The sequence below is a fragment of the Neomonachus schauinslandi genome, chromosome 14, assembly GCF_002201575.2.
Source record: "Neomonachus schauinslandi chromosome 14, ASM220157v2, whole genome shotgun sequence".
NCBI classification, from domain to species: Eukaryota; Metazoa; Chordata; class Mammalia; order Carnivora; family Phocidae; genus Neomonachus; species Neomonachus schauinslandi.
In genome coordinates this window covers 91,611,851-91,634,881 of record NC_058416.1, presented here as the reverse complement: position 1 = coordinate 91,634,881, position 23,031 = coordinate 91,611,851, and the positions used below count along the sequence as shown (strand labels likewise).

General features: G+C 61.3%; 1 protein-coding gene across 1 annotated transcript in view; it reads left to right on the top strand.

The window, feature by feature from the left end:
- GALNT9 (polypeptide N-acetylgalactosaminyltransferase 9) overlaps positions 1–23,031 on the top strand; it is a 53,174-nt gene that overhangs the window by 2,499 nt on the left and 27,644 nt on the right. The window contains exons 3-5 of the mRNA XM_044921044.1: positions 13,925–14,091; positions 16,095–16,269; positions 19,881–20,078. Coding sequence (XP_044776979.1) covers positions 13,925–14,091; positions 16,095–16,269; positions 19,881–20,078 — 540 coding nt within the window. The remainder of the gene's footprint in view (positions 1–13,924; positions 14,092–16,094; positions 16,270–19,880; positions 20,079–23,031) is intronic.

Genomic DNA, 23,031 nt, shown 5'->3' with positions numbered 1-23,031 from the left:
GGGGGGGACCCTGGGCGCTGGAGGGGCCCTCAGCACTGGGGGCCGGGACCGGGCGGGTGGGCGAGGGGCAGGGCCAGCCCTGCAGCAAACCACGGGGACAGTGGCGGTGGTGGGGGGGCGTTTTTAGAGCGTGTGTGAGACTGTGTTTGGGAAGTGGTCCTGGGAGCGGAGCGGGAGGGCCGGCCCGAGGAGGAAGCGTGAGCAGGTGCATCATGGGAGCGATACGGGTGGGGTACACTTGCGGGCGGGATGCCCCGGGAGGCCAGGCAGCGGGAACTCACTGCAGACCCCCTGCTCTGCAGGCATCGCCTCCCCAGACCGAGGGGTGAGGTGCCCCGGGCAGGTCTCCTGAGTGAGCCAGGGCTGCCCGGAGTGCGCCTCCCTGCGGCCTAACCCAGGGGTTCCCTTCACCCTGTGCCTTGGGAAAGGACAGTAGGTGCGGCCTGTTCCCTGGACGGCACGGGGCCGCAGTGAGAGGCCACTGTCCGCCTCTCCTGTTCCGCTTGGGACTTCATCCCAGAGGAATTCCCCTTTGTCCCGGCAGACCCCGAGCACACGTGCCACACGAAAGAACGCTGCTTTATTTTATGGGTACCATCGAAGAGGCTTTCCTTTCATGAGATGGACTAAAGATTCCTTTCCTGAGTAAAAAATGTGGTTGGGTATAAAACAGGCCAATTTGAAGAAACATGCTAAATGAATAATGCAGGTGATGTCTAGATGTGACAAAGTCATGGACATGGGCTTGAGTGGCTCAGGTTCGGGACGTGCCAGTCCGTGCTCTAAGGGTGTGTGTGCGCACGTGTGTGCATGTGTGTGCATGTGTGTGCACATGTGTGCACGTGTGTGGGTGTGCGTGGCAGTTTCTGAGCGCTCCCCAGCGTGCCCTGACCTTTGGAGCGTGACCTCAATAAGGTTCCCTCAGCGACTGGAGTTGAGTTCTTGTTTCTGGGCTTCTGGGCACCGCGGTGCCTTCCAGAGACCCCCCCAGGACCACCCCAGGCCCAGTGATTCACTGAAGGGACTCACAGCCTGGGCAGCGCTGTTTTACTCCTGCTGGGGTTTGTCGAAGGACAGAATGACATCGTGGAGAAGAGTGCAGTGGGCAGGGCGGGGGGAGCAGGCGGGAGGGACCCTCCCAGCCACGGCGGCACCCTGTGGAGTATGGCAACGGGGGGCCCACTTCAGCCCTGCTGTCCAGGGTTTTGGTGGCCGACCGACCTTCGTCCCCAGCCCCCAGAGGTCAGGCTCACACTGTGGCTCAGGTTCCAGCATGGACCGCACTGCAGTGTAGACTATCCCGCGTGGCCCAAGGCCCCATGGAACCAAGGACACTGGGGTCGGGCGCAGTGTCCCAGGGACTCAGAAGTCACCTCCCGGGAGCTGGCAAGGGCCAGACCTTTCCTGTGCAGGGTGGGTGTCTATGGACAAGCCAGGCCTGCTGTGTTAACCCCTTCCTGTGCACAGCGTAGTAGTTGACTTGGCAGGTGAGTGGCGCCCACCTCCCATAAGCTCACGGGGTTCAGAGCTCTGGGCCTCTTGATGTCCAGCCGTCGCCAGCCCTGGCTGGGGGCAGGGCTCTCCTGGCGGCCCTGCTGCATCTTCCGCGTCAGAGCGCTGCACTTATAGAACAGATGAGAGTGTGTGTCATAGATGCTGTTGTTCGCCTCCCTGAAATCTGGTGCTCTTTCTTTGGGCGCCCCGCTCTCACATGGGAACCCGTGGAAACTTTCCGTTCCAGCTGCAGGGCAGGGCACATGACTCAGGATGAAGGCAATTAGAGCATTATGTCCACCAGCCTCAGCCCCTAGCTCAGGGCTGTCATGTGGTCTGGGCGCAGTCCAATCAGACTGCATGTTGGAATTACCTGAGGTCACTGGGGAAAAAAATCAGGCTTTTCAGCCAAAGTGAAACTGGAATAATGGGAACCTGGGAGCTGCACCATCTTCCCATTATGAGGGGAAAGCTTAGAGTTCCCACAGCCCACCCATGGAACCCAAGGAAAAACCCAGTGCAGGGTGTGGCAGAGCTGGGAGGTGGGGAGGAATCAGGTTCCAGTGCCATAGTAGCAGCACCTGGATCCAGCTGTTCCTGAAGCCAACATTGCAATAAATTATAAATAAATGGAAAGTCCTCTAAGCTCTGTAGTAAATTAACATACACACACACATATATTTTTAAATCTTTTGCTCAAGCATTTGGATTATATTTCTTGCTTCTTAATGGGCTCTCCGTGCTCGGGCACATCCCTGCACACCCCTGAGTCCTCAGAGCACTTTATGAGACTGAGACCCAGCCTCCTTCCCTCACGTGGCAGAGGCTCCCTCTTTAGGAAGGCTCCGTCTGCCCAAATAAAACCCGACAGGAGTGATCAGTTCCCTGTCAGCCTCACGTTACAGAAGACGTCAGGGCGAACTTTGAAAGAGCCGACGTTTACAATAGGCCTTAATTGATAGAAACCTGATTTACAGACACTGATTGGAAGGGGCACAGCTCTCTGCCTCCTTGAAACAGAGAATGTGGGTTCCATTTTCTTACATGTTTGTTTATATCCATTTCTTTCCCAAAAAGAAATGGGAGGATTTGATGAGTGTGACATGCACAGGCCCCCCACCCCTTGCGTGTGAGGATGACGAACTAGAAACCAGAGAGAAGCCCTTCCGAGCCCTTGCTGTCCCACTAGTCTCCTGGGCCTCTCTGGACTTGCTGCCCTCCCCCAGTGGACGGCGTCGTGGGGCTTAGTCATGCGATGACAGCCTGCGTGTGACCTTGGCTTTGAACACGGGCCCCAGCCATCCTGGGGGAGACCCAGGCCCTGCGCAGCTCAGCAAGTGGGGTGCCCGATGGTTGCCCCGGGGCTTATTTAGGACCAGTGTGCTGCAGAGCACTGCCCGCGGACCAGTGCTGACCCCGTAGCAGTGCTGTGAGAACGGATGATGCCCACGTTTTGCAGACGAGGAAGCTGAGGCAGGAAGGGTCAAGTACCCGGTTTGGGCCCGTGGGCCATAGTTTGCTGAGCCCTGCTGTGTCACGTGCATTTCCCCCCAGAATCTCACCTTCTCCACATAAGCCAAACATGGAAGGGAGACTGTCTTCTAGAATCTGCCCCCTCCCCTGCCGCAAGGGGTGGACTCTGCGTCCCTCCCCTAGATTGAATGGGCTTTGTGGCGGGTCGTCCAATAGAGGAGGGCAGAGGTGACGCGGTGGGGCTTCCAAGGCCTCCACCCTGCCGGGCCCAGCACTGGCCCTGGCCCGTGAACCGCCACAGAAGCAGTCCACCTGTCCTGCAGCCGCCATGTTGGGAGGAAGCCCAAACGTGCCCATTCCCAGTGCCGGGGAACAGGCCCAAGAGCACGCAGGGAGAGACATGCCATTTGGGGCCAGCTGCTGCACCCCCGTGGCCCCGTTCCAGCCCACCTGATGGCCCAGGCCCAGGACCACCATTGGAGGCCTTCCAGGAGCTGGGATGGGGACTCAGGTCAGGGTTGCTGTGACCAGGAGCTGGGCTGGAGGCAGTCCCGCAGTTGTTGGTGACGAGCCCGCAGGAGGAAGGCCAGGATGGGCCATTGCAGAATGCTGACCTCTTGGTTTGCGACGCCAGTGGGTGTCTGTGGGAGCCTTTGTGTGGCCACACTTCAGGAGCCACACCTGGCGCTCAGTAGGCCCTCAGCAAATATCTGTGGATGACTAACTGGATAAATACGCAAATACAAGTTCCGTCTATGCCCATCTTAAGCTTTCAGATTTTGATTCCCTAAACGGCCTTAATCCCCCGTGGAGCCCACCCGTCCAATGAGAGATGGTCTTGTGTTGGATTCTGACAGGTGCAGCCACTGGAAACACACATGGGATATGGGTGTGCGTGTGCATGTGCGCGTGAGCGTGTGCGCCTGCATGTGTGCATGTGTTAATGTGTGTGCACGTGCATGTGTAAGTGTGCATGTTAATGTGTGTGCATGCATGTGTCTGCTTGTGCATGCCGTGTTTGTGTGTGTTCACGTGTGTGCACGCGTGTAAGTGCGTGATGTGTGCAGCATGTGTCTCTGTGTGCATGTGTGTTCACGTGTGCGCACATGCGTGTTCACATGTGTGCGCGCATGTGCCTGCCCCAACCGACAATTCTGTCCACTCTCAAACCAAAGTTCTCACTCGCTTTCTCACATTAGATACGTTGTTGATTTCCCTTTGTCTGGAGGTAGGTAGCTTTTCTAATTAAGCAGCAGCTTTATTTATGCCACAAAGTGCACAACATAGATCTTGATTACTAAGACTGGCCCACAGGATAATAAAAGGGAGACTGGCAAATCCAAATTAAACAGGATCATAAAACAAGTGGCTGAGCCTGAGCCTGTCCTACATCATGTGCAGTAATGTCCCCCCTGCTACATGTTTGCAGAGACTTCATGCATATTAACTGTCTGCGCCACGAACAGCTTGGCTGTCCGCTCCAGTAAGTCAGATTGAGGGGATGGCGTGAGAGGCCTGGAGTCCGTTACCTCGTGCCGGGGCCTGGCTCCTGATGCCTCCTGTGTTTAGGGTCTGTCAGAGCAGGCAGGTGTCTCAGACGAGGAGATGGGAAACTGGGGTGTCATCACGGAAGCGTGTGGGGTGGGTGGGTCTTGTGTGCAGGGAGAGGCCCCCTGGTTTCTTTACTCACCAGGGAACACCGAACTGCAGCCCCAGTGGTGTCCTGACCGGGCGATCCGTTCTAGCAGGTGACACCCTTCCCTTCGGCCCGCCCTGGAGCCTTCAGTCTGTGCCCAGGAGGGAGGTGTCTGTGGGGAGGGGCGGATCCCGGGGGGGGGTGGGGGGGGGGGGGGGGGGGGCTCGAGCCTGCTGCAGCCAGACAGGAAGGGCAGAGCCTGCCTGCCCCCTGGCTCCCTCGCAGCTGGGGATTTGTTGGGATGCGGGCAGAGCCCACTTCACCCCAAGCTCTGGAGCCTGTCGGCGGGGAGGGCTGTGTCCACCCTCAGAGGCCCTGTGGGGCCGCAGGGGCTGACGGCCAGCAGAAGAGCCCCGCTCTGAGCTGGACCCTGGCCCATGGCGGGTCAGTGACCACAGGGATGTGAAGGCAGAGCCTGGAGAAGCTGGTGGTCACAGGCCCTGGAGATTGTGCACCTGGGCCCTGAAGGCCCAGGCCGCCGATGGCCCAGCAATTCGTGGCGGTCAGGGCCACCCCTGCAGCCTGCTCGCTCCACCGGGTGCATGAAGGCCTCCAGGCTGCCAGACGGTGGCCAGGCCCTTCAGCACTCGGGGCAGTGACCTCGCAACCCCTGAGATGGTCCCGCTTGGTCTGTGTGAGGCGGGGTGTGGCAGGGGTCCCCTACATCCGTGCCCTGGTTCTGTCGTGTGGGGGTCTGTGTGCGGGTCTGCCAGGCTCTGAGGTCCGAGGGTGGAGTGCATGCCCGTACGTCCGTGAATACACGGCGAGGTGAGTCTGTGCCCCACGGCGGGGGATGTGGGCTGCGTCTTGGCCTGTGGCCTTGTCTCTGTGAAGACAGGTGGGGACAGGTGAGCCGCAGCTGTTTTCCCTGTGCACGTCCGGGTATGTGTGCGCCCTTAGCTCCGCAAGCAGGCACCTCGGATAAACACGAGCCCTTGGTGTCTTTCCTGGGCCGTCTGCTCTGCGGCAAGATGCTGTGTGTGCATGTAGTGGTGTGTACGTGTTTGCGTGTGTGTGCGTGTGCACCCATGTCGTGCAAGCGAATGTTTCTGGGAGGCCTTGCAGCCAGCTGCCTGGATGGACAGATGGACTCAGGGCTTGCCGCATGTGTCTGCTCCGTGCCATTTCCTGGGGGGGCCGCTCGGCCTCCTCTGCCATCCGGCCAATGGGAAGGCCCAGCAGAGGTGTGGCCTCGCTTGTCAAGGATCCGTGACTGTGGACATTCCTGCGAGGGTGGAGCGTGTCACCCACAGCGGGCAGGTGCCGCCACCAGGAAGGCGTCCACAGAGAAGCAGAAATGCTCGCCAGGTGACGTGCCTCCAAGAGCCTGTGGGCGGCTGTTTCCAGAAACATCTGTCCTGCCCTCGGAAGGTGCAGCCTCCGGGTCCACGCTGAGCCCCAGACCCGGCGGGAGATAGATGTGTGTCCTGTCGTCAGCCGCGGAGCTCGCCGCTGCCCCAGGAGGGGTGCCGCCTCTCCGTCCTGCGATTATTTCTCCAGCGGCACAAAGGGTGTCCCCATAAATTTCCATTAGTGTCGCTGCTGTGGCCCTGTTTCCTGTGAGGCCAGCCGGGACGTGCCTGCCACGTGCCCTAACCGAGACCTTGGAAGAGGCTTTCAAGAGCCTCGTAACCACCCCTGCTCCTCTGTGGGTTTATAAATCCTCTTAGAAACATCCCTGCGGTTGAGGATTTCTGCTGCTCCGGCTCCGGGTGGGGAACGCGAAGTCTGAGCTGGAGCTGCTCTTGCACAGAGCTCAGCCCCCCGCTAGTGGTCCACCTCGTGCGTCTGCAGGAAGCACCCACTGTGTGCTCCGCACATTCCCCCGCTGCTAGCTGCATCATTAACGGTGTTAACAGACTCGGGCAGGAATTCAGATGGGGTGCATGGGGGTAGCCTCTCTGAGCAGGACCTTCTGGACTCAGCTGGGGGTGTGGTGTCGGGGGCCCTCAATGGCTGGGAGCCCGGTGGCGGGGCTGGGGGTGGTCACGCGTGTGGATGCCGACCTCCAGCTGTCCACCAGAGCACCCCCTGTGTGGCAGTCAGATTGCCTCCGCGGTACCTCGGGGCCCCCAAAACAAAGGCTTTCTGCTCTTCATGACTCTGCTCAGAGGCACGTGGCCTCGCTTCGCCATGCTCTGTGGGTGGAGGTGGCTGTGGTGGGAGGGTCCCAGCTGAGGAGCGCAGGGGTGCGGCCTGCTGCTGCAGCGTCTTTGGGAAGCACGGTGGCCACTGCACCTATTTGAGACCATGCATCATGGTGTTTAGGTACATGGGCTGGATGACACTCCAGGGAGGAGTGGGGTCCCCCTAAAAAGAGTGGATGTTCTCTGTCAGTGACAACAATGTCAGATGAAAACCCCAACAACTCAGCTAGATGCGGCTGCACAGTGAAGGGACTCCTGACCTCACGTGACCAGCAGGCTGCAGTCAGGGTCCCGAGTCGTTCAACTGGCAGCGGCTGATGGCGTCAGGGGCCCCAGCTCTCCCCAGTTCTCTGCTCTGCCTCATCCATCCTCATGGTCACAACATGGCTGCAGCAGCTCCCAGTATCACATCCTCACACACTCCCGAAGGGCTGAACAAATACGTTCCTGCATCTTGTCTGTCCTCAAGAACAGAGGAACCTTCCCGAAGGCCCTGCAGACCCCTCCTCGTGTGCCCTGGGCCATCTGCCCATCTGGCCTGTGGGCTGTGAGAGGCAGGGATGCCTGTCAGCTCCTCTCAGGAGCTTGTGATGTTTGGTCTGCTCGGTCTCTGGCCTCTCAGGATTGTGGGGACACCCGTCTCAGATCCTGGGGGGCTGGCTGAGAATTCAGCTGACGGGTTGGCGGGTGGCCCTCTCCCTGACCCCCTGGAGCCGAGGCCCCAAGCTGGGATTGTCTGTGTCCTGGTGGAGGGCAGGGTTAGGACGAAGCCCTGTTGCCGAGGGAACCCCAGCTCCCATGGATGGAGCCTTCTTGAGACGGGGCGGCGGTCAGACGCGTGGTCGTGAGCAACTGAGCCGAGCCCTCTGGCTCCACGGTTGAACCGTCTGCTGAGGGAGAAGCTCACCGCGTGTGCCGGCAGAGTCCTCCAGCCACACCACGAGCTCGGGCGGTGTGCATTCCAAGGCCGGCGCCGGATCAGGACCCCTTCATCACATGTGGCAGAAGATCCATCTCAAACTGGCTTAAGCTGGAACGAGAGACAGGGCGAGGGGCGCACGGAGAGCAGGGGGGCCGTGATGGCCACTGCGGGGAGGGTGGAAGCGCAGGTGGCTGGGTCCCCAAGCCGCACAGTCCCGAGAGTGGCCACAGCCCAGCGGCAGAAAGAGCTGGGTGGGAGGGCCGCCTGCCTCAGGTGGCGTGCGGCCACGCCCCAGCGCCTGTCCCCTGGGGTGGGGCCGGGTTAGCGGAGAGCCTTCCCTGGTAACAGCCCTTTCCGTCGGCCCTGGGTTGAACACACACTGTCTAACGGGGAAGGGGAGTGCATTATGAGTAAAAGAGGTTATTTAACGCAGATTTGTGCTGGGCCAAAATGAACCCTATACATTGCACTGTTTCTAATTCCAACAACTTAGAAGCTGCATGCGTTCCCGGTGGGATGACTTGCCAGGTGCCGATGAGCGCCTTGGACAAAGATGGCCTCACCCTGCCTGGAAGGGGTGTCTGGGAAAGGCCCCCACGCTCTGGGAAGTGCTAACTTAAACGTCCCACAGCAGGTGGATGGCACACTTGTCTGTATGACGCCTGCAGGGGTCGGCCCGCGGAGCCACATGGCTGTGGACCGGGGCGCCCAAAGCCCAGGACTGCGCGCCCCCTTGCCGCTGCCCGCTCAAGCCCCTGGACAGCAGTCAGGCCCATGGTGTGCTGTCTGTGGTCCTTGGGGGGCCAGCGTCTCTGCTCTCTGTGACAGGGGCTCAGCCTGGGCTGCCTTGGGGGGGTGCTGTGGTGAGCGGGCAAGCACGGGGAGGGGCCGGCGAGGGCAGGCAGAGTCTTGTTGATGTGCCCACTGGCACTGGCGTCCCCAGGGCTCTCTACCGTGAGTGGGGCTCACGTGGGGAGCACCGCATGCCTGGCCCGGCCACCCAGTATGAAGATGTGAAGGAGGTCCCGAGCCATCCTGGTCTTCCCTTCTTGTATGGGGGCAAGGCTCTCCCTCCACTTGCATGGAGCCCACTGTCCCCATGGGGGACGTGGTCCTGGGCAGTGGCACCATCCCTTCTGCCACCAGACCCTCCCATCTTTTCTCCCTTTCTTCCTCCCTAAGCGAACCCCAAATCCAGCAGGGCTCAGGCCCATATTAAGGCTGCATGTCCTGCATCCCTCGCAGGGGGTCGAGCCGTGGCCAGTGGGACATATGTGGACGTGGGGAACATGCGCCTGGTGGGGAGGGCATGACCTTTCCCTCCTTCCCTGCTTCCTGCGGTGGAACTGGGGCTGCCGGCGCAGACAGGCTTGGGGACCCCACACTTGGCACAGTGACGAGGCAGAAGGGCCTGGCCACTAACACCCCAGCCTCCAGCTGCCCCAAACCACATCTCCAAAAGTGCATAGACACAGAAACCAGCATCCGCTTTGTTTGTATCACTCCTGTGTCCCCCCAGCTGTCCCTGCAGCTGTGCTCCCCCTGGGGCTGTGCTCCCCGAGGCTGTTTCCCTAGTATGTCCCCTCAGCCACGCTTCCCCAGGCTGTCCCCCAGTGTGTCCCCACAGCCATGCCCCACCCCCCCAGGCTGTCCCCCAGCTGGTCTCCCCCCAGGGATCCCCCCCCCCAGCCACGCTCAGACACATTTGGGTGTTACTGGGCTCAGGGAGGGGACAGCCCGGCACGGAGATGAAGCCAGCTTGCTCTCTGTCACATCCAGAGTTACACATGTCCGTGTTTGCCAAGCTCTGTAGAAATGTATCCCGTGTTTTACAATCGTGCTGACCACAGTCGATGCACTATTTTTACAAAGCGTCTGGACAGCACCAGATCCCATAATAGACGTGACCCTGTCGATTTTCTAGTCCCCAAGTGGGACTTACTCTTGCTGGAAGAACTAAATGAGAAGAATCTCAAGAAGCAACATCACTTTGTGTGAAGAATTCCTTCTAGACCGTGGTTTCTGAGGCAGAGATGGAAAGATGGAGAGATGATCTGCCACAGCACAGAGGGCCTGGCACGGAATCCAGGCTCTCAGAACCAAATTCATGAAAAACGACTGGGCTTAAATTATTCAGGGAACTGGCCTAACCCAGCAAGACGTGTGTCCAGGCTGTGGAGAGCTGAGCTGGGAACACCGGCCTGCTTTGTCAGTTAGAAACTCGGGGGCATGTTGTCAGGGCCCAGGGAGTGGTGCCCCCCACGCGGGCTCCCTGCGGACTCCCCATCTGGGTCCTGCCTCTCCCGTGAGTTCCATACGGACCGTTTCTCTTCGTGGCCCCTGGGGCATCAGGCAGCGCAGGTCTCTGATGGCACCCTGCTCGCTCCTTGGTCCTCCCCCTCCCGTGTTTGAGCAGAGACCACATCTGACCCGGGCCCTCTGCCCCTGCTCCTCACACTTGCTGGGGTGCAGCCCCCACGACCCCCCAGTGCACCTCATTCCTGGTTGCCCCCATCAGAGATGAATGGGATGGACTCTCACCCCCAAAACACCCCTGGACTTGGCGTTTCCTCGACGCCGGCCGTTCTCGGATCTGCCTGATGGGACAGGTGCCTGAAGACCCGTAGTCATGACCAGGCGAGCCGACCTCGGATGGGGAGGTGCTTGTGCAGGCCTCGCGCAGGTCCGCCCGCAGACCCGGCCCTGACTCTGACCTCCCTCTGCCCTTTGTCCTTACGGGCACCTGTCATTGGAGTTGGGGCTGCCCCGAAGGCCAGCATGTTTTTCACCTTGAGATCCGGGACATAGGTACACCTGCAAAGTCCCTGCTTCCCAAGGTCACCTTCGCGGGCTCTCTTGTGGAGGAGGGCGACACCTTTCAACCCACAGCCAAGGGAGGGCTCTTCAAAGTGGAGGCCCTCGAACACACCACTAGCCCAGCGGACACTCTTATCTGCAGGAGAACAGAAGGAAAGGCGGGGGACAGAGTCCCCACTGTGGGGCCGGGCCGTCAGGGTCCCCCGCCTTCCCGGCGACCAGCTGCCGGTCCTCGACTGAGGTCCTCGCGAAGCCCCCTCCCGACTCCCAGACTCAAGAAGTGACGTAATCCACGGGGAGGCCAATCAGAGCGCCCCGTCTCCTCGGGCCATCGTGATTGGTCCACGGCAGGGCGCGCCGTCCAATCAGAGCCAAGGAGATGCACCCTGCTTTCCCACCTGTGCTGGGAACTGGACTGCCCTCCCCAGAGCATCCGCCAGCCCGAGGAAGGTGTGGAGCGAGAAAAGGCCCTGGGTCCTGCCGACATCTTGAGCCCCCGGCCCAGCGGGCCCGAAGGCACACACCCCTGGACTTCTCACCGAGGCCGGCCAGTGAGTCCCCTGCACCACTCACATTGTTCCTGCCTGATGGACCTGCGGAGCAGAGAATGGAGAGTATATCCGGACGGTTCTATTGCCCTGCTTTCCCAGGAGCCTGTGCTCTCCCCAGAGTGGCCGGCAGCTTGGGAGCTCTGTGTCTGAGTCAGGAACCAGCAGGGGCCTGAGCTTGCACAAAGAGCATTTTCCATCCGGTGAAGGCGGCGTGTCTCTAAGGTGAGTGGCTGCCATGACCCCTAGGGTGAAGCGCAGGTGGCCTGGCAGGAACGTCTACATCATGTGGAAGGTCATGAGAACAGGCACCTCGCACGGGCCACCCGTGTCCAGCTGCTGCCTCCTCCAATGCCACACCATAATAAATCCCGGGGACTCATGGCCAGAGCTGCAGGGGGGAGGCCAGCCGCGTGTGTGTCTGCATTGTGGAGGGTGGAAAGGGGCTGAGTGTCCACTGAGGCAGGGGCACGCTGCCCTCCACAGCCTGCCATGCCCCCACAGCCCGCCTCACCAGCACAGCCTATATCTCTTCATGCCCAGTGCACCCCACCTGCTGGTTCTTTGTCCCCTTGTCCTCCACATGGCTGGTTCCTCTGTTCTTTGGTTCTGTTACAGGCTGAACTGTGTCCCCCCAGGTTCATACATGGGAGCCCTGACCCCCACACCTCAGGATGTGACTGTGTGGGGAGACAGGGTCTTACAGAGGTGACAAGTGGAGTGGGGTCCCCCAGGTGGGCCTGCCCTCTACGACTGAGTCCCCGTGGAGAGCAGAGCAGGGTGCAGACATGCACAAGGCACGACCACTGAGGACACGGTGGGAAAGTGGGAAGACAGTGTCTGCACACTGAGGGGAGACCTTGGGAGGAGCCGGCCCTGCTGCCCCTGGATCTGGACTCCCCACCTCCAGACTGAGGAGCACACTTGTGTGGCTTAGACCATCCCGTCTGTGGTGTTTGCTCTGCAGCCGAGCTGAGCAGGGCAGGGCTAAACTCACTGCGAGGTTGCTCACGGCTCCTCCCTGGCTACCTGGTCTAGAGATGGCCCCAGGGTCCCCACCCACGGCCCTGTTTTGTCCCTGCCTCCACCCCTTCCTCTGTGAAATCATGCTGCCATGTCCACTGTTCTTGTCTGGGTGCCACCGTGAGGCCAGAGACACTAGCACGCAGCCCCTAACACACTGTGGGCTAGGAGGGGCTCACCGGCACTGTCCTGCGCACGCTAGGGCAGCACCTGGCCCTGGGCGCGGCGGATGGCTGGGGTTCAAAGCCTGTCTGCACTCACTCTGTAGGAGGGAAGTTGGCCCTTTGGAGCAGGGCTGTGTGTGAGTGTGAGTGTGAGCATGTGTGTGAGTGTGAGCATGTGTGTGATTGTGTGTGAGAGCGTGAGTGTGAGCATGTGTGTGTGAGCGTGTGTGAGTGTGTGGGTGTGAGCATGTGTGTGTGAGCATGTGTGTGATTGTGTGGGTGTGAGAGCGTGAGTGTGAGCATGTGTGTGAGTGCGAGCATGTGTGTGATTGGGTGTGAGAGCGTGAGTGAGCATGTGTGAGTGTGAATGAGCATGTGTGTGATTGGGTGTGAGCATGAGTGTGAGCATTGTGTGATTGTGTGGGTGTATGTGTGTGAGCATGAGCATGCGAGTGTGAGCATGTGTGTGAGTGTGAGTGAGCATGTGTGTGAGTGTGAGCATATGTGTGATTTTGTGGGTGTGAGTGTGAGTGTGAGCATTGTGAGAGTGTATGAGCATGTGTGTGGGTGTGAGAGTGATGTGAGTGAGCGTGAGCATGCATGTGAGTGTGTAAGCATGTGTGAGTGTATGTGTATGATTCTGTGGGTGTGAGAGGATGAGTGAGAATGAGTGTGAGCATGTGTGAGTGTGAGCATGTGTGTGAGAGTGCGTGGGTGTGAGTGTGTGGGTGTGAGAGCATGTGTGTCTAGCCAAGTCCAATGGCCTCTGCCATCTTAAGGAAAGATTTGGTGTGTTTACGTTTATTGTGGCAGCAAATGTTCATGGACTCCTCCAGGTGTATCTTCATATTTCCTTTACTCTTCTTTCCTCTTTTTTCCATCACCTTATTTTTGACTGTTTGCTAAGTTCCTGTTCATCTCCCTTTGCCCCCTGATGAATTTATTCCATCACGTTATTACACCAACAGCCCGTTGCCTTCTGCGGGCTCCTTAGCAAACATGCATCATTTAATTACATTGAAGAACCGGACATCCCTTGCCCCTCGCTCAGCCCCCATGCCCGGCCCCTACGCCCATCCTCCGCAACTAGACCCCTGGGAGAACCGCACATCCCCCCCGTGTGCCCCTCAGTCCTTAGGTTTAGCCGAGGGTGTTACCTTCAGCCCTGATGATGAGGCCATCCCTGTAGACTTCACGTCCACTGCAACAGCCTTCAGCTGATGTTGGCCCAGCACCCCTGCAGCCCATTGCCCACTACCCGGGCAACACCTGGGATACAGGGCTCACTGTAGATGCTGCCCCACAGCCCCCCACTGCACGTCCACTGCAGATGGAACCAGGTGTTGACAGCACTGGGCTCAGGGCTGGGCCCTACCCACCACCCACCACCCACCACCCACCACCCACCACCCACCACCGGGCCACAGCCTGACATGACCGCCATTCCCTGACTTTCATCAAGGACGCAGCGAGCTGAGGCTCGGAGCACACGAGCCCATGGCTTCTGACGGATGCAATCACTGAGTCTGGGCGTTCCTCCCACGGCCTTGTTGTTGCTCTTCCGCTGGTTGTAAGATTTAGAACCAGCTGAGCGGGCACGCCCCACGCTGACTGCTGACCGCCAGCCGTGTCTCCTGCAGGTGCCGACAGGTAACCCATGCCGCCGACCTGCCCCAGATCTCCGTGGTCTTCATCTTTGTCAATGAGGCCCTCTCCGTCATCCTGCGCTCCGTGCACAGCGTGGTCAACCGCACGCCCTCGCGGCTCCTCAAGGAGGTCATCCTGGTGGACGACAACAGTGACAGTGGTAGGTGGGGGCAGTGGGGCACCCCCACAGCGCAAGCGTGCTGGAGCTGGGGGCCGGAGGCTGGAGTCGGTGGGCCAGGCCGCACACCCGGGACATTCCAGGCCAGAGTCCTCCCCGCCTCTCACGGCTCTGGGGACCGTTGGCTTCCTTTGTGCTCGGCTGGGGTTGCATCCCTCCCCCCTGTATGTCTCGTCTTGTACGGACACCTGTTGTTGGACTAGGCCCACCCTAAATCCAGGGGGATTTCATCTCAAGATCCTTAACTGGTTACATCCACAAAGACCCTACTTTGAAATAGGTCCCATTCTGAGGCTGTGGGTGGACTTGAGTTTGGGGGCTCAATTCATTCCCTACAGATGTCACCCAGAAAAGCCCAGGCAGGCTGAGTTCCCCTATCTGCTGATCATACCTCTTGCTTCTTGCCAGTGACAGGGGTGGGGGCTCCAGTGAGGGTCCGCTGTGGGGGAGCTGGGCTGGCACTCACAGCGGGGACCCTGGGCACATCCCACACCCACCAGGCATGGAGGGCTCACAGCCCCTGCCAGGGGTCCAGAGGTGCCTGGGCGCCAGCCGAGCCAGGAGCCTGAACCCACCGTGGGCGGCCCCCAGACTGAGGTCCCGTGGGCTCATCATCCTGGCCTCTCCTCCGCACCTCAGGAGGGAGGGAAGTGGAGGAAATTTGGGGGATACCTCCGGAGCCCTCCAAGGGCGGGATGTGCCACGTCCAACCTAGGGTCGGTCTGGATGTCTACGCTGCAGGGCCCGAGCTGACCCTATGAAAGGAGTGAGGGTTGGGTGGCCACCTTCCCTGGAAAGGGCAGGATGGGGCTGGAGGCTGTTCCTGGGAAGGACCGGTGGCCATCCCTGGGTCCCAGGGACAGGTGGCTTCCACCGGCAAGTTACGGGGGGACGCCCCACCCAGCCACCTGGAGAGACCCCACTGCCTCTCTTCTCTGCCGGCCCTGATCTGCTGTAGATACGCCTGTTTGGGTGCACATTCGGTCTGTGGTGCGTCCTCAAGTCCCTCCTGGTTTTTCACCTGTGCCTTCACTGAGTTTTTAGTGATTTATGGAGCTGAAATTCTCGTAACATAAAATTAGCCATTTAAAACATCAGTGCTCAGTTCAAGGGCATGAAGCACACACACTGTTGTGCAGCCGTCCCCACTGTCCGTCTGCAGAACTTTCCATCTTCCCAACCTGGAGGTCTGTCCCCACTAAATGCTCCCCCAGCCCCTGGCACCCTCACCCTGCCCACTGTCTTATGAAGGTGGCATCTGTCGGGGCTTCAGAGAAGTGGGATCACACCGCATCTGTCCTCAGTTGTAGTGGGTATCACGGCTGAATGCCCCACGGCGTGGACCGACCACGTGTGCTCGCTGTGCATGCATGTGTGGACTTCCTTCTTCACAGGGAAGGAACTCGGTCCCGGGGTCTCCTGTCTTCGTGACACGCGTCTCTGTCCACTCAGTCCCATTTGTCTGGTTTTGTCTGTCGTCCCCCCGACTGGAGGGCCAGCCTCACGGGGCGGGGTCTTGTCACGGTCTCCCCAGCCCCTTGAAGCATGTCCGGCTGCAGGTGCCCTTCAATGGCTGCATGTGTCCAAAGCGTCCGCTCAGCTCCCAGGCCACCTCAAACCCGGCTGTCCCCTGGGGGCCCGGTCTGCCATCCCGAGTACTGATCCAACCCCGAGGGCCTGGAGCCAGGCGCCAGTCTCTCACACAGTCCTGGCGACAGCCCGCACCCCGTGCACGCTTCCAGCATCCCACCTGAAGACGAGGAGGTGGGCGCGCCTCGCCCTCCCCCGCCTGCACCATGCTGGCAAGTGGGATGTCCCGCCGTGACCCGTTCCCTTACCTACACCTTACCATGCAGGTGCCCTTCAATGGCTGTGGAGTACCGGCCCAGGGCACACAGCGCCCCAGCCTGCCCACACCAACCTGGGGCGACCTCAGGGCCCTTTCGGGGCGCAGGCGTGCTGAGGCATCTCTGTGTCCCCTGCAGTGGAGCTCAAAGCCAGCCTGGATCAGTACGTCAACAGGCGGTACCCGGGCCTGGTGAAGATCGTCCGCAACAACCGCAGGGAAGGCTTGATCCGGGCGCGGCTGCAGGGCTGGAAAGTGGCCACGGCCCCCGTGGTTGGCTTCTTCGACGCCCACGTGGAGTTCGGCACGGGCTGGTGAGAGTGGGGCGCGGGGGGCGGAGCTGGAGGTGGGGCTGGCTTCGGGGATCCCTGCAGGGGCCAGCAAAAGATGAGCCTGGGGCCCGGGGCATCCGAGTCCAGCCTGGGGCTTCTCACGCCCAGCTCCTGGGCCGGAAGCCGCTCGGGAGGCGCAGACCGCAGGATGTTATGTGTCCAGCAGGTCACAGCACAGAGCGAGCATGTGCGCATGGCCTCCAACCAGGGCACACACACAGCTGTGGGGCACTTGCCGCGTGCACGTGCCGCCCGCGGGGTCCCGATCTGCTGCTCGCAGCCCAAGCCCCCAGCACCAGTTGGAAGCAGTTTCTTGTCCTGGGGGCCCTCTCGTCCACCGTGCAGGGGCAAAGTGGGCCTGTAACGAGACGCCTGCAGGGGGACGTGGCCAGGGAGTGGCGGGGATACACGGTGACTTAGGAGCGGGTGTGCAGGATGACCTAGCGTTGTGACCCCGCACCCAGCACCCCAGCAGGAAGGCGGGGGCTCCAGCCCTGGGCTCATGCTTGCCCTGCAGGCCGATGCTCCGTGTGGCCTCCGGGCCAGCAGCCCCTGTGGGCTGCAGGAAGTGCAGGTCTGCGTGGCCTAGGGTCTGCAGCGTGGGGCCCCGGGGTCCTGGCGCGTGCCGAGGATAGAGCCTAGGCCCCCTGGAAGCTTCCTCCAGCTCTAAAGCAGCCTTAAGAATGGTGTCAGTTGCCCAGCACGTTATCGCCAGTTGAGGGGGAGGCTGGGTCCCCGGGGAGTGTCGGACCCAGGGCTGGTCCTGGCGCCTCTGTCCAGACCCCGCCGTCCAGACGCAGAGGGTGCGCTTATATCCTCAGAGCCCGTATCCAAGGACGCCTTGACGAATAGCAGGACATGCTTCCGAGTGTTCTGGAAAGCGCCGGCTGTTCCCTTAACTTCTCTGATGGCTGCACATGGGGGTGCCCTGTGCAGATGAGCAAGGGATATATCGTGGGCGGGGGAGGGGGCGGGGGCAGTGATCCTGCGGCAACGCTGTAGGTAAGGGAACGGGTCACGGCGGGACGTCCCACTTGCCAGCATGGGGCGGGCGGGGGAGGGTGAGGCGCGCCCACCTCCTCGTCTTCAGGTGGGATGCTGGAAGTGTGCACGGGGTGCGGGCTGTTGCCAGGACTGTGTGAGAGACTGGTGCCTGGCTCCAGGCCCTCGGGGTTGGATCAGTACTCGGGATGGCAGACCGGGCCCCCAGGGGACAGCCGGGTTTGAGGTGGCCTGGGAGCTGAGCGGACGCTTTGGACACATGCGTGTGCCTGGGAGTGGCCTGTGGGCAGAAGGAGGGTTGACCTCGCGTATCAGCGTCCCGGGGCTCTGACCACACAACCCGGGTGGCTCTAAACAACAGAAACTCTCTCGTTTCTGGGGCCCGAAGTCCACTGAGGGGACACTGGTGTCAGTCGAGCCACACCCCCCAGAGGCGCCCAGGGTGTCCTTCCTTGTCTCCTCCAGCCTCCAGGGTCTGCGGCATCCCTGGGCTGTGGCCACAGCCCTGCAGCCTCTGTCCTCCCCCGGCTTCTCCACCGAGTGTCCGTGACTCTCCTCTTCTGTTTCTTGGTGTGTGTGGGGGGGGTCCTCATCGTTGGCCTTAGGGCCAGCCACGTAATCCAGGTCAAAGCTGCAGTGGGTGGGTCTGCAGGGGCCGCAGCGCCCACCTGCGTTGCCGCAGGGAGAAGTCGGCTCACGGTGGCGGCTTGCCCCATTTCAGTAGAAACTAAAACTCACGATTTTTGTATCAAATCTCCCAACGCATATTTTTAAACACGGCGAAGCCTAACGTAAGACATTCCCTGGGATACCAGCCGCGGAAAACGAGGGGTCGGCGGTGGCGGCTCCGACTGAGGACTGGTGGCCTGGCGGGGTCCTGAGTCTGCGCGGTCCCTGTGCATGGTTCCCGCGTCCCCAGCTGGTCCACGAGGGTCTGGCGCCCCGGGGTCTCCAAGGTCGTGGTTTCCCTCCAGCTACCACTGGCTCCAGCAGGGGCTCGGCGTCTCCTAGTGGAGCCTTCTCCTTCCCCTCTCCTGGAGGGTCTCAGCCGCCCCAGCGCCACGCGCTTGTCACGAGGGTCGGTTCTGTCCCCGCACGCTTGGCAGAGATGCGAGTTTCTTCTGCTTGGCTTCCCCTCCTGGCCCCCGTCTCTCTCCGCTCTGCCACCCTCGTGAGACAGCCCTTCTTCTCGAGAACCACAGTGTGTATCATCTTGTATCCTTCATTACGGATCACTGCCTGCCCCCACCAGGGTCACTCCACGGGGCTGTGTAGGCTGCGCACTGCACAACCACACTTGCTGGTGGTTCCTCCCTCGGGCATTTGGAAGCCATCTGGGAGAGGCGCGAGTCTGTCACTCCAAATGCAATTTTAAACGAGTGTAACTTTCATTTTCACGACCAAAAACCCAGTTATCCATCTGCAAATAGCCCTCCCCTCCCAGAGCGGCCCCCACAGGGATGCTGCCTCATTAGCAGATGTGGCATTTACAGAGGGCTCTCCATCTCTGGGCGCTTTGCGAACAGTAATTAATTAATCCTCCTCCTCGCTAAGCTGAAAAGCAGGTAAATACCAGGCTGTCGCTCAGCAGGATGGGGAAGAGGATGGGCCACGAGGCAGATGTCACCAGGTGGGACCAGAGGACCTGCCCCCGTGGCTCCCCTCCTCCCCGCGGCTCCCGGCCCCTCTGCGGCTCCTGGTCACCCGGGCAGCGGGCAGCCCATGGCCACAGCTGAACTCCAGCTCAGAGGCTGGGCTTCTGGTTGTGTCTCGTCCTTGCGGGGGATGGGGCACATCCAAGGGCGAAGCCGCACCTGCTTCCCCGTGGACTCGCCTCACAGTCTGCAACTCACGCTGCTGTCCAGAGAGGTCCCCCGAGAGCCCGTGTCCTCGGGTCCCTCTGCTCGCTGGCTTCACCATGTCCGCTGCCCCCACTTCTCCATTCCAGGCTCACATCCCAGGGCCTCAGCGCTGACCGCGCCCTCCCCATCCCCCTGACACCCACCGGCCCCCCACCTCCTCCTGCTCGTTGCCCAGGGCAACCTACACTAATGCCCTGTTTAAAACTGCAACCCCAAGTCAGCCTTACCTTGCTCTCTTTCCCGCAGGATACCGGTCACCTTCTAACATACCTTCCCTTATATGTTAATGGCTGCCTGCCCACCCTCTCAGGGCCACTGCGTACTGCTGTGTAGGTTGCACACTGCACAACAGTACCCAGTAGCCTCTCTCGTCCTTCCAACAGACCATAAGCTCTCTGGGGCATGGATTTTCTTTTTAAGTTTATGGAAGTATTCCAGTTTGTTAGACCAGGGCGTGGCACATAATCGGTCCTCAAATTAGTGCCTGTAGGGAGTGCACCTTCCACAGGAGCAGGGAAGGAGGGGCAGGGAGTGGGATCCGGAGCCGGAAGGGGAGGGCGAGGCCCCGGGCGGCGCAGGTCTGCGGCCAGACACGCCCTGGGCTCCCGGGGCCAACGCCCTGGCCCCGCGCAGGCTGGCAGTCTCGCTGGCCTCCCGACGTCACCCTGCCTGTGGGCGGCGGGGTCCCCGCGCCCCTGCCCTTCCTCACGGGCGTGCGCCTCCCCGCAGGGCTGAGCCCGTGCTCTCGCGGATCCAGGAGGACCGCCGTCGCATCGTGCTGCCGGCCATCGACAACATCAAGTACGACACGTTTGAGTTGCAGCAATACGCTAGCGCGGCCCACGGCTACAACTGGGGCCTCTGGTGCATGTACATCATCCCGCCCCAGGACTGGCTGGACCGTGGGGACGAGGCCGCGCCCATCCGGTGAGCACGCCGGCGGGGCCCTGGGGGGCAGGCCCGGGCGGCGGGGGGGGGGGGGGGGGGGGAGGGGGTGCGCCCGCTGCGGGGGCGGGGCTTGGGGGCGGGCCGGCGTGTGGCGTGACTGCGGACCGGTGGGGGGCGGACAGCAGGGGGTGCACGCGCATGGAGGAGGAGGCAGGGAAAGCGGCCGCCCGGCGGGACCCCGAGCCCAACAGAGACCCCACAGCTGTCCTCGAACGCACGTATTCAAATCGGTTCCTAGACATGAAAACAGATTTTTACATGTTAAAAATACACAGATCCCGCACCTTTTGGGAGGTGGGAAGGCCCACACTCTCACAAGGCGGCCACCGCCCGAACTGAGAAGGGGCTGCGTCTAAACGGGCGTGGGCCGCCAGCGGTCGCAGTCACCGCCGCTCCCCGTCGCCCCCAGATCCTCTGCCACCTGCCGATCCCTGTCCATCATCAGCTCCGGTCTGCAGCCCCGGCCCCGTCTGCGGAGCCCTGGGAATCCGGGCTTCCTAACTAGGTCCTGGGGGTGCAGCCACGGAGGCCGTGGGACTGGCTGACCCCCGGGGGCCCCCCACAGGGGCTTGAGATTTCAGGGGCTGGGAGCCGCCTGCCCCCGACTCTGTTCAAACTGGCACGTCCCTGCCAAAATACTGCTGAAACTGCTCACTGTGCCCAGGAGCCACGGGAGCTGTGTCTCACTGTGCCTTTGAAAGCTCTCTCCCCGCAGAGGGAGGGCCTTGCAGAGGCTTCCAAGCACCAGCCCTGCGGGCAAAGAGCAGCGGGGACATCCAGCCCGAAGGCAGCAGACACTGGGGAGCAATAGCCCGGCCCGAGCCCTGCACCCCACTGATTTTAAGGAGAACCACTGTCAGCACAGAGGGCTGCTCTGAGCAGTAAGACCGGGAGTCCCCAGAAGCCAGGGCAGCAACCCCCTCGGGCTGGCGCTGTCCCGGCGGCCACGTCCTCAGAGACAGGCCCCGATGCTCCCGAGAGCCGCAGGGAGCACGAGCTGGGGCTCTGGGGCCTTTGCCGTCGAAACGGGGCACAGAGCCACCCGTGTCCAGAGCGGACCAGCAGGTCCCCGGCTCGCTCGGAGTAGCAGCTTGAAAGGTATTGTTCTTCATTCAGGATGCACTCGATGATCCCTCATTAGGAGCAAAGGCAAAACAAGGGCCTAGTGGTTCCCGTTTTAGGAGTCAGTGAAGTCAGAGACCCCAAGGGGAAGCACCTGAAATTTTTGGTATCCTCTGGATGCCTCGAGCTGCACGGGAAGGAGGATTTTCTGGCCCAACTCTGTCTTGTCTCAAACTTTGCTCATCACTAGCACCACCTGACAGCTTTTGAAAACCCTGATGCCAAAACTCCAAATAAAACACAGGTGAAGCCTTTAAATAGAGTCAACACCGAAGGAGATGGGTAGGGCCGGCACATCATGGAGATGCCCGCCGGCCTCTGCCAGGAGGGAAATGCGCACGTGACCGCCAGCAGGTGCCCAGGCCCATTGGGAGGGCCGCGCCGGGCGCTGCTGAGGACGTGGGCAGTCGGAGCTCCCACACGAGCCCGGAGGCAGAACTTGCAAAACTGCTTTGGGAGACCGTTTGGCGGTTTCTCCTCACGGGGCAACCACGTCCCTCTGGGCACGCCGTCCCCGTGGCCGTGGGCCTGGAAGCCATGGAAGCCTGGGTCCACGTGGAGACTCACGTGGAGGCTCCCAGCAGCCGCACGGTTCTCAGTCATGGAAATGCCCCAGACGACCGTCAGGTGTGAACAGGGAGGCCGAGGGGCATCTGCCCGGCTTCCAGCTCACTTTGCGGAGCCTAAGGGACAAACTGTCATCCATGTAACAACATGGGTGAGACTCAGGACCGTCGGGCTGGGCCAGCGAGGGTGCAGGTAGGAGACATGACTGGTTTTGGGGTGCTGCACGCTGGCTTTGAGCTGGCACTAACTCCTGGAGACCCCGTGTCACGGGGGCCTCCAGGCAGACGTGGGGGACGGGGGCTTTGCTCAGGGCCACGGTGGTGGGGCTCGTGGGTCCCTGGGGCTGTTCCCCTGGCTCTCGAGGGGCTGGAGTCGCACACTGAGTACTGAGCCCTCGGCCCTTGAATCCGTTGCGCCTCGTCCTTGTCCTCACCGGGAGGACGCCCTCAGGCCCCCCACCTGGACAGGGCTTCCCACCGCCGCCCGCGGGGCAGACCCTTCAGAGGACGTGCTGCACCCGGCTCCCGGCAGAAGGCGCTCTTGAGGTCGTACGACCCACCCCGCCTGGAGGGATGGCTTCCAGCCGAGCGGGGGGGGGGTCTCTCCTGGAAAGCGCTCCGAGGAGAGCTCTCCCCACCCCCGCGTCGCTCAGGGGAAGAGCTGCTGCCCTCCCCACTGACTCGCCTGCACATCGGAAGCTGGGCCGGGAGGGGCTGGTGTTTGAGGATTTACTTGAGGGAATTTTTTTGCTCTTCATTATACTTGAAGCTCAAGCAGGAGGGAAGAGTGGATGGGAACGATGGAGCGGGGACTTCCGGGAGAAAGTGTGTCAGCCCGGCGGCCGCCTCGTGCACCCAGGAGTGGCGTGTCAGGCTGCATGCTGCACGTCCCACGGCCATGAGCCCACTGGCAGGGCTGGAGCTCCCGTCCCCAGGACTGGCGCAGAGTCTCACCCATGTGTCCAGCAGACGGCGAGGGCCCTGTGGGTGTGAGCCGGCTTCCAGCAGGCACGGGGCCCCAGGACAAGCCTCCAGGAAGGGAGACCTTCGGGTCCGGCTGGGGGGTCCTCCCAGCACCCTGCCCCTCCCACAGTCAGGAGTGTGTGGGGGGAGGGCCCGGATCTCACACACACACCTACACACATACCCACATGTGCACCTGCAGACCAGCACAGAGATCCACTCCCACCTGCACACACCTGCACACGTGAACACAGATATGCGTATGCGTGCAGACACACTTC